The 14,489-nt window shown below is 37.1% G+C and overlaps 1 protein-coding gene across 2 annotated transcripts in view; it reads left to right on the top strand.

The window, feature by feature from the left end:
- The window catches only part of NEK7 (NIMA related kinase 7), a 62,037-nt gene that overhangs the window by 37,598 nt on the left and 9,950 nt on the right, over window positions 1–14,489 (top strand). For both annotated transcript variants that reach the window (XR_015805496.1, XM_014885724.2), the window contains exons 6-8: window positions 2,443–2,551; window positions 4,760–4,867; window positions 11,933–12,027. Coding sequence is in view for 1 of the 2 variants with exons in the window: in XM_014885724.2 (XP_014741210.2) it covers window positions 2,443–2,551; window positions 4,760–4,867; window positions 11,933–12,027 (312 nt within the window). In the remaining variant the exon portion in view is untranslated. The remainder of the gene's footprint in view (window positions 1–2,442; window positions 2,552–4,759; window positions 4,868–11,932; window positions 12,028–14,489) is intronic.

The following is a 14,489-nucleotide window of genomic DNA, read 5'->3' as shown; positions in this document are numbered from 1 at the left end:
CATTTTGGCTTCCCTGTAGGGGGGAGCAAATGCCACAATCGTTAGAATTGCATTTTGTATTGCGGGCTATTTTAAAATGAAGGAGAAAGGAAAGGATCCTGCTTTGAATACAGTTCATGTGTGCTATAGAAATTCAATTATGCTGTTTGGCATAAAAATAGGTTTGCCTGTGTTTTCCATCAACTTCCATTTCTTGTTAGAAGGTGAGGTTCCAAACAGAAATGGAATTTTCCTTATTGACTTTTCTCAGAATTAACTGTGCCTGCTGGACTGTTTCCTAGAAGGGTACAACTTGTTTCAATAGCTAGTTTGCAAAATTCATCTCTCTGGTGGTGGCTTTTCATCACTGTTTTGCCTATTGGTGGACAACAGGCGAAGAAAAAAATGAGAATGTGCATTTTGAGGGAAGAAGATAGCGTAATTAATTACTGAACAACATAATGTTCATTGAGTTTATTTTAAAGATAATTATATTATTTTTAAGCCCATACAAATGAAACTGCTGCCTGTTTCTTTGTTTAGTTTTAAACACTGTTAGCAAATCTAGCAGCTCTCTTTTCCATCCTCTTTAGATGGATAAATTCTCTGGGGTTAAGTAATATCATTGATGCTTTCAGGAGGAGGTTATTATTATCCTGAACAATTATTAGTGCCTTCAGCAGAATGAGACCATGTCTGACACGCTTTAAGTTGCATCCTTGCACTGTAAGAACTGAAACCAGTTTTGTAGTGTACATCAGCTACAGTGCTATGGATGGCAAGAGTATAAAGTGTTAAAAGCAGACTTGTACATAAATACTTTGAAAGTACACTGATGTACTTTAGGTAAATTGGAATGGGAATGTGTAATCGAAAATCTTCCCATTTCAGGCATTTTGTGAATGGCGTTTCATCACTGCTTGTACTTGCATTCGAGTTGAAAAAATAATAATTCTGAATGTTTAAATAAAATACCTAGTTATAATTATGGTAATTTCAGAATGCATTTTAAATCAAGGAACTATGCTTTCATGTACACGTACTTAGATGTATTGTGTATTTGTTTTTAAATGAAAAGAAACCTGGTCTCCATCTTCCTGTTGACATCAAACAATCCTCTGATATGCAAATCCAGCTATGGGGAGAACAGATACACAGGGTTTGTTTGGATTCAGTCCAAGACTGAAAGAAAATTATATTTAAAGACGTAATTTATATGCTTTGCCTCATTTAAATGAAAATGCATTTTGAAATAATCCCTATAACTAAACATTTGGTGGAATGTTAAGATCCTTTGTACAACTGATGCATTTTGCTATAGGTAGTTTAAAAGCATCTCTCTCATACTCCTGTGTGTCTCTAATGTGCAGATGCAGCTGTCAGCTTCTCAGTGGCATGTTTTAACATAGTATGAAAATATTCTTGTTTTTTGCAAATTAATAAATGTTTGTTATGTGAACTTTCTTAAGGCGTGCATGAATGTGAAGTCTGTCTGTACACACAATTAAAATCCATCAAGTACTTTGCTTTCCATCTAAAATTTTGCTAGTCGTAATGTTGTTCATTTATTTTCTCCTTGGGTGTAACTTCAAAACCTGACACAATATGATTTCTTTGGAAACAGGCTAAACAAGCAACAATTTTTCCATCTTTTTCCCTTTAGCTGCAGAATTTATAATGATTAAACTTGTGCATTTTAACACTGGCTGAATTCCAGGTTTTCAGTAGGTAAACTATTACTCAATTCTTGAATACAACATTTGAAGATGATGTTTATAGCAGAGTGTAATTGCTTCATGTAAGCTTGAACAGGCCAGTGAAATGTTACCAGTGATCAGGAATGGGTTTTGATACGGGATAGAAAATATTTGAGCAGGAATTACGTTACTGTGGAATTTTCAGAAATCACAGTTCCTTTAGTTCACTTTCATATATTGTGGAAATTTTAAAAACTAATGTGATCAATTGTTCTTATGTAATCTTTGTGAATGGGTGATACTGCTATTCTTTCTTTTTTTTTTTCTTCTTTTTAGAAAATAAGAGTATGGAAATCAATTTTGGTGTAAGGAAGTGTGTTTAGTTTGGGATGTTCTGTGGCACATAACTTTGTATCTGACCGTTATTTGTTCTGTGGCTTCTTTATACTAGATTATTCTGACCACATTAATCTAACACTCAGGAGTACTAAATATTGTATAAATCCTTTTTTGGGGTAGGAGTTTTATTCCACTAATGTTATTTGTGGCTCTGTGTGTAGACTGACTTATACACATGCAGTGATGATACATATATTAATATTTAAGGGGAAGGTTTTCTGTGTCAAGAAATTTTGTTAAACCTTCCTCATTAGGTTGTGAGCCTCTCGTATTTTTTTTATTTTTTAATTAAGGATTTTCTGTAATTTTTTCAGTCATTTTATGCAAGTTTTAATTTTTAATATTCACTATCCATGTTTTTTTTAAGCATTTTAAGAAGCAGAAGAGGTTGATTCCCGAAAGAACAGTTTGGAAGTACTTTGTTCAGCTTTGCAGTGCCTTGGAACATATGCATTCTCGTCGTGTTATGCATAGAGGTAATACAGGATCAAAGATGATTTGTCCTTACTAAACCTTTGACTATGTGAGAATTAAGCTGGCTGCAATCAATTTTGACAGCTGAAACATTGTATGTTTCTGGAAGATTTTGTAATAGAAAACTGAGAGGAGTTTGTGGCTGTACATTTGTTGTGGTATAGGGATTTGTTTGATAGCAGGTTTTTCAAAATAAGCAATAGTTCTGTAAGTGATGGATACCCTGCCATAGCTGCCTCATTTTTCAGGCTCTTACTTTCTGTCCTGTATTTATTCTTCTGTATTTGCCCACTGTCTTGCCCAAGTGCTGTTACCTGCATGCACAGATCTGTCAGTCCATTCTTTATACCTTTTGCACCTGGTTGTCTTAAAGAGTATCTGCTCCTGCCCTACTTGCTTGTGATGTACTGACCCTTCTCCTAATCCCTTCTCTATTGGATTATGTGCAGGTTTGAGCATTTCCTCCAATTCTCTGCTCCTTTCCACGATTTCCAATCTCTGTGTCCCAACAGCCCTTGTAGATGCCAGCTGTCCCTGTCAGGTACTAAATTTCCTTGGCCCATTTTAAACCTTGGTGCTGCTGTCTCGTCTGGATGTGGTCTTCATTCACCTCCTAACTCTTGAGTCAAAGGAAACAAATCATAGTATAGCTTCTTCTCAGATCTGCTGTTTGTTTTTTTTCCTGTTTGAAATCCCTCGAGTTATGGGACTGTGAGTTGTGTGTGGGCTGTCACTTTCTGGGTTCAGGTGACATTGCCTATCTTAGGTTGGTGGCTCCCTGTGCTCGAGTGCAGCTCACTGCCTGGTAGAAGCAGTCCCTCGATGTTTGCTGAGCTCTGTCATTTGCAGCTGGAAATTTTGCACCCTTAGCAGATGAGCTTAGATACTCCTGCCCCTGCAAATGCCTTCCCCTTTCTCCTTTTTTTGACCCTTTGTGCATTTGTACAGATGCCTGCAAGTGCAAATGATACAGAGAAGGACATAAAATACAGATTCTTTCCATAGGGTACAAGTATCTTCCTTTAGTGTTTTTATAATTATATTAGTTAATTTCTGTATATTTTAGCTCAAAAGGATTTAAGTTCCTTAAACTGAAGTACTACGGTCAATGCTTCTGGCAAACCTATGGCAAATTAATGATTCCATGGTTACACACCAAAAGCAGTGACACTTAAAGCTATTTTTAAATTGAGCTGTATCCATGTTGGATTATTCCACAAAGAGTTATCCAAACTCCTGAAAACTGGGTCAGATAGCAGGAGAACATAATTGCTTCTGTCTTCCTCTAAAGCTTGTAAAGTTTTGTAACTTTTTTACTGGAAACCTGAAAATGCTGGTGTTTGAAGGGTTATTAACCATTCCTATTACTGTGACTGTATCTTACATAAGCTGTAATCCCCTCTTATCAAAGGGAACTGATTTCTGGGAGTTTAGGGCCAGGGTGGATTGCTCTTCCTCAGAGTAAGCTAAACTCCCTTGCCAAACAAATAACAAGTCAGTTTATTTAGAAGACTAACAAGGTAGGTATCTTGTTAGAAATCATAGAACAAGAGTCTCTGCTGTTTTTCTCTAAGGGATTGGATTAAAACTTAAACTGGATATTACTTGTGAAAAATAACTGTCTGGAGTATACATCATTATTTTTCTTTGTTTCTACTTGATCAGCCTAATTCTGTTGACGAGTTCAAATAACCATTCTCTTGAGTAAACTTGCTTCTTTTTTATTATGCCTGCTCTTATAGAGAATCAGTAATCTATTTCAAATAAATAGCGTTATGCCACTGTGGGTAATTTGTTTAGCAAAAGTGATAAAAAATGCTTTGGAGTTCTTGAAAACATTTTTAGGCTGTTACTTAAGATATAACAAAAGAGGTTCTAATGTAAGTCCTTCTATGTAGCTTATATAAAGCAGTAATTAAATCCCCTATATGTGCTTCTGGACTTTGGGGGTGTGGATTTTTTTGTTTGCTTGTTTTTTAAAAAAATACTTTCCATGGCTCTTGATTTTTCATCGCTTGAGTGATGGTTGTACTATTAAAACAGTGGATTTGAAATCCTGTGTCTGGACCCATTCTTTCTGAATAGAACTGTCAAATTTTACCAATATTAGCTGTAAATAAAATCCTCTTTGGATCTATTGTTAATAGAAGAGTAGCTTTTCTTGCAACCTCACTGTGACTTCTAAATTTTTAAATTTATTTTTCTTCCAGACATAAAGCCAGCAAATGTGTTCATTACAGCTACAGGAGTAGTAAAGCTGGGAGATCTTGGTCTTGGTCGATTTTTCAGCTCCAAAACCACAGCTGCACATTCTTTAGGTAAGCTTTCTCTGAGGTACAGATGTTGGACAGGTGGAGTCTTTTACATGGTAAAAATACTGTACCCACTCAGGAGGAGGAAGAAAAGGGTTAGGACCAGCTAAAGCTGTTTTTAAGTAATAATAAAAATACAGTCCTAAAGGTGTTCTTTATTAAGAAATGGTCAGCACCATGGACAAATACAGAAATGCTGTAACACTGGGACATTACTTTCAGCATTCTTTGGGTATTTTCTCTCCTTTGTTTGCATAATTTAATGTACGTTTCTGCCTCTGAACAAGCCTTTATGACAATAGTGTTACCTAGAAATGCTAGGACAAATTAAGGTGATAATATGGATGCATTTTTTAAAAATTGACTTGAGCTTTATTCAAGTTGTTGGAAGGAATCTTGTAATTCTGTGCCTGCATGAGTAGCATTAATGACCTTTTGGTTACATGGTTTCAAAGGGCTCTCAGAGGAACTTTTTTTTTTTAAGGTGACATTTCTCAATATAAGCTTAGGTAGGTGAGGGGAGATGAGAATTAACAAAACCAATTCTCAGATAGCTTTTGTTTTTTTTTTTTTCTCTATTCTTGTTTTTGTAAATCTTCTGAAATACTCAGTTTATTCTTTGCTAGCACACAAAACTAGCAGTGTGTTATCTCTATCCAAACAAAATGTTCATGCAATTTGCATCTTTTGAGTAGCATGTGAATACTAGGATGATTAAGAAGCCTTTAAAGAAGAAAAATATTTGGCATATATTTTAAGTCTTAAAGTAGGTAATGGATGAATGACAGAGTCTAAAAGGATGTGTGTAGAAGAGAAAAACCTTGTAAATAGAGTAATATCAGCTTTAGAGAGAAATAATACTGTTCATAATAGTGTTAAATTGGGGTTTTTTAGATAAGAAAACATTATTTTCCTTCACTGAAGTGTCAGTGGTTGGTGTTGCTGAGCTCGAGCCTGTTCATTGATTGCATGTTTGTCACATTTGTACCACATTTGAAGTCTGAGTGATACATGTATTAATGGCCAAAAATATAATACTTTGGACACTATCCTTCCTCCCCTGTCCTCCAAAACTTTGGTCAGTCTTTTGTGCCTTCCAGTTTTGACCATGTTTGGTGCAGCCTGGCAAAGCCAAACCCGTGAGTAACTGCAGAGGTGTTCCTAGAAGCCCAGACACAGAGGGCAGCCGTGCTTTAGCAGCACACTGGGCAGGAGTGGAGAGCCCAGGCTGGAGATGTGCTGCAGCTCGGTCAGGTGTGGCACTGGGGATGTGCTGCTGTCACAGGGCACAGTGTGTCACCCCGAGTTCATGCTGCCCTCGTGAGCCATCTGTGGCAGCACTGTGGAGAGCCTGGCTTGGCTTCTCTTAGGTGGGCTCTGCTCCCACTGGCAAATGGAAGGAGGGAGTGACGAGGGAGCTGTAAATCCTAATCCGAGGAGTAGGAACTCGTGAGTGAGGCAGAGGTCAGCAGTGAGGGTGGGAGAGTAGGCTTGCATTCTGAGGCACAAGTCAGGAAGTTAAAGAGGAGCACACTGCCTCAACCCTGGATTATTTTGGCTCCTGGCAGGGGAATAGTTGTGAGGGCTGAGCTGGAAATTTTAAAAAGCTGAAGACTGCGCCAGAGTTAAAAACAGTGTAAAACCCCTGAGCCCTTTAAAGCTCATCTTTTACAGATCCAAGAGTCATCTAGAGAGTGGGGGAAGGAGAGGAGGATGGCAGCTTTGTTTCTTCTGTTGGTTGCTATGTCTTGGTAGAGGAGTTATTTTTTATTTTCTTTTTTCCCCATCTTCTCTTTTCCCATTTCCCTCTTAATTATGACCTAATGTCAGAATTCAGCCTAGAAAAAAGATTTGTGTCAACTGTTAACTTCGGTTGCGGAGGAGACAGTGACTTTATGATTTGTCATGTCACTAGCAGAGACCACTTCTTAAATTGATTTCTTCTGCAGTTTCTGATGCTGGTTTTCTTGAAATTTCTTTCAAAGTTGTATCTTTTTATGATTCCATAAACCTTTGGTGCACGTAACCTAGTAAATTACAAACATATGTGTAGCAATTTATACTTGTTTACAGGCTTTATAAAAATTTCAGTAGCAAACTAGATTCAGGCTTTCAAAGATAAAGAAATGTACTAAAATTTTAATTAGCTACAGCTTCTAACTGCTAATTATGAATAATACTGATTTAATTAGAATCTTTACTGATGGTCCATTTGAAACAAATGAAAAAACTGCACTGGACAGGGGTTTTTTTTTATGTTCTTAACTCTTTCTATACAGCTTTATCAAGAATTTTCTATTGTCATGCCTATATCTTTTTGGAAATGGAAAACCTTTCTTCTGAAAGGGCAGAGGAAATAGAGGCATTTGGTATTTTGATTTGATACAAATTTTCTTGTTTCTGAAGACTTTATATTAGGGGAATATGATCCAACAAAGACTTCCTACTCCCTTCCCTAGAACTGTGTTAGGATTTTCATGCTGCTGGTGTTTTAATGGCTGAATGCCAGGCTGTCTTGGTGAAATGGCAATTCTAATGCCAGCTCATAGATACATGCATTTTTTTCTTTGGGAGCCATTCGGTGGATGTAAAGATAAGACTTTTCATATTTCAGTTACAAAAAGAATGACTTGATTTCTCTGCCATGGCTGTGCTGTCCAGGTAGGAACTGCCAGCAGCATGGGGATCCCTTCTTGGAGGGCAAAGGAGCAGATCTGCAATCTTCTTAAAATGCTCAAATGCAGAGAGTCATCTGCATGGAATTCTGCTCTTCTGTGTTTTGACAACTTGTGTCATTTCTGTGATACTGCTGTCCCCAGCACAGACTGTGTTATGTGAGGGGTTTGACTGTAAACTCACACAGGTTGTGGAGAATGAAATACCTTGTGAAATATGTGCAAATATTCTCCTCTCACATATGGGTCTCTAATGCAATAGAGGGTGTGGTGAGATGGTGGTTTGCAGCACCATTAGAATAAACTCCACTTGGATACCCAGCCATACTCAGAACCTGCACCCTCAGTGTGCAGTAAGGCTGGCAGGGAAATCTGAGATTGAGTCATTGCAGTCATCAAAGAAGCTGTGTTTACCATATCTCTTGAATTTTAGGTACAGAAACTTGAGATCTCTTACAGTAGTTCGAAAACTGAAAAGAAATCATTGTGTTGTTATAAAATAACTCAAGATATTTATAGATTTACACATTGTGCAAACAGTTGCAGAGTTGAGCTGCAGGATTTTGGGTCCTGTCTGTGAAGACGAGCCCTTGACTTAGACATCTCCTGTGGCTGTATTAAATAAGTACAAAACCCTGAACATTATAGAATCAGTAGGGTTGGAAGGGACCTCCAAGCTGCTTGTTTGTGATGTGGTTTGTCTGTCTTCAGCATCCACATTCATCTTGTTAAGCATGTTGTATTGAACTTTATATTACAGAGTTGCTGTGATTGTATGAACACTGAGTCATACATAAGCCATGTCTTTTGGTTACTGAAATTTGGCCTCTTTAGCCCTCTTCCTAAATTCTGATACTTAGGTATCCCAGTGCTTGAAACGTCAGTAATGATTATGTTGCCATTTTTAAAACTGTGGTTGGTTAAACCTGTCCTGAATGAACCACTGTATTGTTTTGTATAAGTAGATTTAACATTTACCAGGCACTTTTCTCCAAGCCTAAAAATGTTAGATAGCTTTTAAAGCTAGTAACTATTTTAGAACTACTTATTCCATCAGAGCAACTTACTATATTTAATTCTACTCCTTGATGCACTTGTTTAAGTTTCCTCAGATGCATTGTGAGTTACATGTTTATCCAGGTAGTAAGATGGACTGTTGATATCATAACTCCCTTTCTTGTAATAGATTCTTTGCCTCTGATCCTTCAAATCAGCTCCCTGCTCTGTGTTAACCACGATTTTCGTTATGTCCATTCCCTCTGCCAGTAACAGAAGCTTGGATAATCAACACTTTCTGGATCTACAGCATCTTTAAAGGGAGGGAGCTCCAGAGCAGCAACAGGTTCTGAGGAGACACTGTATTTGACCCAGACCACTTTCAAGTTTACTGTTCAGACTTGCAGGTTATCACAAGTCTGCAAATGCAGGAAGCAGAATGCCGAAGCGACTGATTTTGTTCTAAAAAATGTAGGCACCTCAAAGATTTAGCTTATTTTCTTGTATTGTTCCACTTATGTGTCTTCAGATGAGTAAAGGAAGTCAGGAAGTTGCATATCTCTATACTACTGGGATGCTGTATTTCACTTAACAGAAAAAAAGATCCAGGAAGAAAATATAACATATGATCACAGTGGTAGTTGTTTACCAGGAGCACAGCTATGTCCTGAGAGTGCTCACTCTGTTAAAGGGATCATTGCAATGCTTTCAGTAGTTCCTGAATGTCAGAATAATGAATTTTTAGTGTCATGTTCTGTTAAAAACAGCTTACAAGTAGTAATGATGTCTGAATCTTCAGGTTGTTTGTGTGATTCCGTGAGTAACGTAACTCATTTCAATTCCTTTCACTAGTTGGTCATCAGGGGCTTCAGGTTGTATTGCAGTGAAGGTGTTACACTAGGCTAAACGCTGTAAAATAGTAACATTTGTTCTTGCTTTTCACTATCATCAATCTTTCACAGTCATATCAGACCCCTAATGTATCAGCAGGCTTCCCAGAGCTACTGGTTAAAATTACCTTTGCTTTTGGTAGACTATGAACCTTCAAACCTCAGTGTTTTCAGCTGCCCCCTGTGGATTCTGTGAAGCCTCTTTCTGGCACATTACTCACTGCCAGCCACTTGTGTGATCCCTCAGAGCAGCAGAGGCATTGCTGCTCTAGCCAGTGAACAACCACATTACTATTAAATTTATTTCTGTTGTTAGATGAATTCTGCCAACAAAACATCAGAATATACTAAACCAGTGCTTTAATTAATTGATACCAAATGCAGCTGAAATTTTTCAGAGGCATCCAAGCTCACAAAGTCCTTGGGGTGTTAAAATAAATTCAAGAGGGAAATAAAAGAGTAAGATAATAAAAATATGAAATTCGTGTCATTCCAAATGTTTAGTTGCAGTTCTAATCTGAAGGTATGTGTCATTAAGTGCCCATTAAAGTACTGGTGTTGATTAGAAAACAGTTGCTCCTGTATATTTTGGTAGTTATTTTGGCATTGTGGTCTACTCATCTGCTTGCCTATTGTTTCACAGGGAAAAGACCATTCTGTGTTGTGGATGAATGCAAACATCCTGTGAGAGTAAATGTCTCTCCCACAGTTGTCTGAGTTGCCTTTCCCCAGCCTTTCTCCTTTCAGGCTGTTGGCATTCACAGCCTCAGCTCAGAGCTGTGCTGGGGGACAGGGGCTGTGGCACTCTGTGCTTTCCCAGGGCTGAAGTCTCCCCAGAATGTTCAGGGGCCACACCCATTGAAGGATAGCACATGGGGACTCCTGCCTTTGCCTGTCTGTTACAGAAGCTGTTCATACGGGTTTTCAACATTGTTTGCCAAGGAGCAGATCAGCTGAAATTATGGGTTACCAGCAGCCATGGCCTGACCTGAGATAGATGATTCTGGGTTTCCCTATACTGAGCTGGGCCCTTCAAGTAGGAAAGTAATTCTCCCTCCTCCCTACTGGCTAAGAATGTGTGACATAGTTTGACATGCAGCATTTCTTAAAGGTAGGGCACATTGTCAAAACAAAACCCTTAACTTTTGGAAATTATTAGAGTAGAATTAACTGTCTAATTGCTTAAAACTATTTAACCTGATTATTCAGATGTGGAAGTACTTATATATCCACTGTATCTCTGTTTCCAGTATTCATACACAGATCAAGTCTGAATTAGCCTCATCTATTCAGAAGAGCAGAAGTGAAACCAGATCCTTGTGTTACAATAATATGTGAGATTCATACCACAAAGTACAAAAAAGAGAAATTGCCGATTTTAATCACTGGATGATGTTGCAAGATGTTTGGTTTCAAAATAAAATCAACTTGAATTGACAGAAATCAGCTGATTTTCATCACCAAGGTTCAGTGCTTAAGAAAATATTCAAACAAAATTGGAATAAAAATCTGTATAGCTCTGTGCCTTTGTTTTGCTGTTAGGCAGTCATTTTGGGGGGATACAGGGAGAAAGTTCAGAAACTTGCCCTAAAATTGTCACCACCATTATTTTCCATAACTATTTTTTCTTGTTGCTCTGTCATACATGAAACCATCACTCAGCTACTTCTTTGTAATGACCTTTTTAATAGACCTAAAATGTCTCTCAGTATTTCTCTCTTCCAAGTGACTTGTGTCACAGATGGGTAGGGTTTGATTAAAATCAAGGGGAGGGATGTTCCAGAGTATCCAATATAAATTTACTCTGGGACAGTCCTAATAAATGCTGCTTTTCAAGAGCAGACATTTCCAGATCCCACAGCTCTGAGGCAGGATGAAGCTGAGACAGGCACAGGTTTGGGAGCTGAAAAGCCCTTGTGGAATTCAGTCTTACAGCTGATGGCCCATGAGCTTCTGCTGGGCTCGCTGGTTTTCCTGCCCTCATCTCTGAAGGTCCAGAATCTCAGGCTCACTTTTAATTTCAGCTATTCTGTGTTTTTTAGTTTCAAAACCAGCTTTTTCAGATTTATATATTCTCAAAGGAAGAACAGAACTTGTGAAACAAAAAACCAAAATTCAGCCCATGCAGGAGAATTTCTAGCTGTTGTTTCTAGCCACAGTGATAACATTTTGGGAAAGTAGCAGGGATGTGTGTGTGTAGTACCTTCTGTTGGTTCTGTTCAGGAGAAACAAATTACTTATGAAGTTCTTTAAAAGCAAAATTTGGAAGTATTCTACAACTGCATAGCTCTGATAATGAGGTATGAGCAGTGAAAATAAAGCTGCATTGGATGAAATAGATACCTAAACATGTATTTCTGTCAAACTGAAGTGTCCCAAGTATGAATTGAAGTTTTAAGTGTAACAAAATGAGAAAGATGAAGAACATTTCTTCTACCAGGAAAACTGTAATTTTACTATTGCATAACAACAGAAATTTTCATTCAAAAATACTTGTGGTTTTTTTGCAGTTGGTACACCTTATTATATGTCTCCAGAGAGAATACATGAAAATGGTTACAACTTCAAGTCTGACATCTGGTCTCTAGGCTGTCTGCTGTATGAGGTAATAGTGATATATACAGTGAACTTAATAACACTCTTGAACTTTCCCCTTCCCCTGCCCCCCTCCCCTTACATAACTTCAGCATGTGAAATACTTTTATTTATGTTTTACTTGAACTTGCCTTTAACTGGGCTTGCTACAAAGATTTTACAGCAATTTCTTGAAGATGGGGCATGACTGAAGGATTAATAAATGCATAATAGCAAGCACATGTAAAAATTGTTCTAAGTGTTTTCATGACCTATGCTGGTTATATGATTTTGTTAATAAATGCATTGAGTAGTAGGATTTGAATATGTAAGTAATGCTTTCTGAAACTGCAATACAGTTATTTTAATACAAATTTCATATTTTTATAAATATTTCAACATAAGTAAAATGATGCAAAAAGTTTACTGTACTTAGTGCTAGTAGCTTGGATGAATTCTCAGTTTCATAACTTCTGCTGCACACACATGTAATTTTTCTGTTCTCCTCCTGTGATGGTTAAACTGCAGTTGTTTACTTTGTTCATTGATACAGTCGAGATTGGTAGGTGACACATAATTTTAAATAATACTATATTTTGAGAAAATAAAGGTGCAGGGCACATTAAAATGGAGGCAAGTGAAGGTATGAAGAACAGGTAGGCTTCTAAAACAAATTAATCTTCCAAGTCCTTTGCATATCATTTCTTAATTAGAAGAACAAACACGTGTGTTAAACGATGCTGGGAAAAAAAAAATGGTTCCATCAGCAATGGCTGTGCAGTCTCCCCAGTCATGTTCCAGGTAGGAACTGATACACTCAAGTCACTTTTTGTTTACCTACAAGTCACCTGCCTCAGTGGGTCAGCAAAACTCATTTAACACATACTCAGCAGTATCAGCACCTCCTTGTTTATTTTAGGATTTTGTAGAAGACATTGGCAGCCTGTTGAGGTTGGGTGTTACTGCTAGGTGAATCATCTCCAGTAATATTTGTTTACTTTCTATCACTGACACGTTGCTTTGAATATTAAAAGATGAAATAGCTATACTGCAAGTGTGCAGTTTACAGATGTCTGTAAGGCTGTTGCTTTAAATCTTAGGGATAATTCAAGGAAGGAAGTCCAGCTGATAGCAAGTATTTAGAAGTTTGAATCCTGAACTAAAACCTAATCCTGTATTGGGATTCCTCAGTACTGACCATGGCACTGCCTTGAATTTCAGATCTCTGCTTTACACACTAACACAAGCCCTAAGGTAGCATAAAGGTAGATGAGCATTTTTCAGTGTTTTGGTTTCTTTGCCTCTCATTGGTTTACTTGAGGATTTTTTAAATCTGGAAACAAACAAATAAAACCTTTGAATTACTATTATATAAAATCTCCACAGTTGAAGGTTAATGTTTCTTTTATGCTATATGAAATTAATATAAATCAGTAGTACTTTTCTAAAGATTTTTTTATAGCTTGCTGCCTTAATGCTGGTAGAGTATATTAAACACCTATGAATATTACATCTTTCTTTGATGTGGTAGATAATCTCAAAATACCTAAATAACTCAGTTCCATTGATTAACTCAGCATCTTGAAATACCATTCTGCTTTGATTTATTTTAGAGGTTTTACCAGGATGCTATTTAAGCTGGTATGGGGTAGTGTTAGTTTTCCTTATTGCAAGAATAAAATAATTATTAGGACCTTGTTGATATATAGCCACAGTATTGGGCATTGTCTCCAGCTATAGCTTTTAATTTCTTTTAGAAGTGCATTTAGTTTATTCTGCAACATATCAGATATTTGTGGTGGGTTTTCTTTTTTTGTTTTGTTTATCTTGAGCATTTATCTGTGATTTTGAAATTTCAGGTACAGGAAATTCAAGATACATGCTCAGCATTTTTCTCACTTAATATTTTTTCTTAATTATTGCAAAGTGGTTACTTAAGGTTCTTCAAGACTTGTGTGGACTAATGAATGGTGTTTTTTTTTTAGTCTGTGCAGTTTTGTCTTTCTGTGATTTGTCTGTTGCCTGCATTTTAGCATGTTTTATTATGTTGATTTCATGGTGATATGTGTTCATATGTACTCTGGATTGTCTCCAGCTTAATTGGAGAAAAGCTGTGGCAAGTTGATCACATCTCAGTAAAAGCTTAATTGCTGCTAAACTCTTCAGTTACATTTTAATTCAGATTTAAACTAACTTGTTTTTAACAATTATTATTTCTAGCGTGTATAACAATCTATTATTCAATGCTAACTGTGTGGCTAATAAGATTGAAGTATGTTTTAAAGTCTGAATTTTTTAGAGCCCCAGGTATTTCTGAAACCTGAAAAACACTACCAGTGGAGTTTTAATTGATATGCAACAAAGTAGACTTTACTAATTAAAATCAAGATGCTGTGCTTTTGCTACATGGACCTTTACATGGAAAAGTAGGTCTTACACATTTCCTTTTATTGTTCATCGTAGCAATTGCATCCTTACAGGGTTGTAGGTTGG

This window comes from Sturnus vulgaris, chromosome 9 (genome assembly GCF_052056855.1).
Source record: "Sturnus vulgaris isolate bStuVul1 chromosome 9, bStuVul1.hap1, whole genome shotgun sequence".
Lineage (NCBI taxonomy): Eukaryota > Metazoa > Chordata > Aves > Passeriformes > Sturnidae > Sturnus > Sturnus vulgaris.
This window is presented reverse-complemented; position numbering and strand designations above follow the sequence as displayed.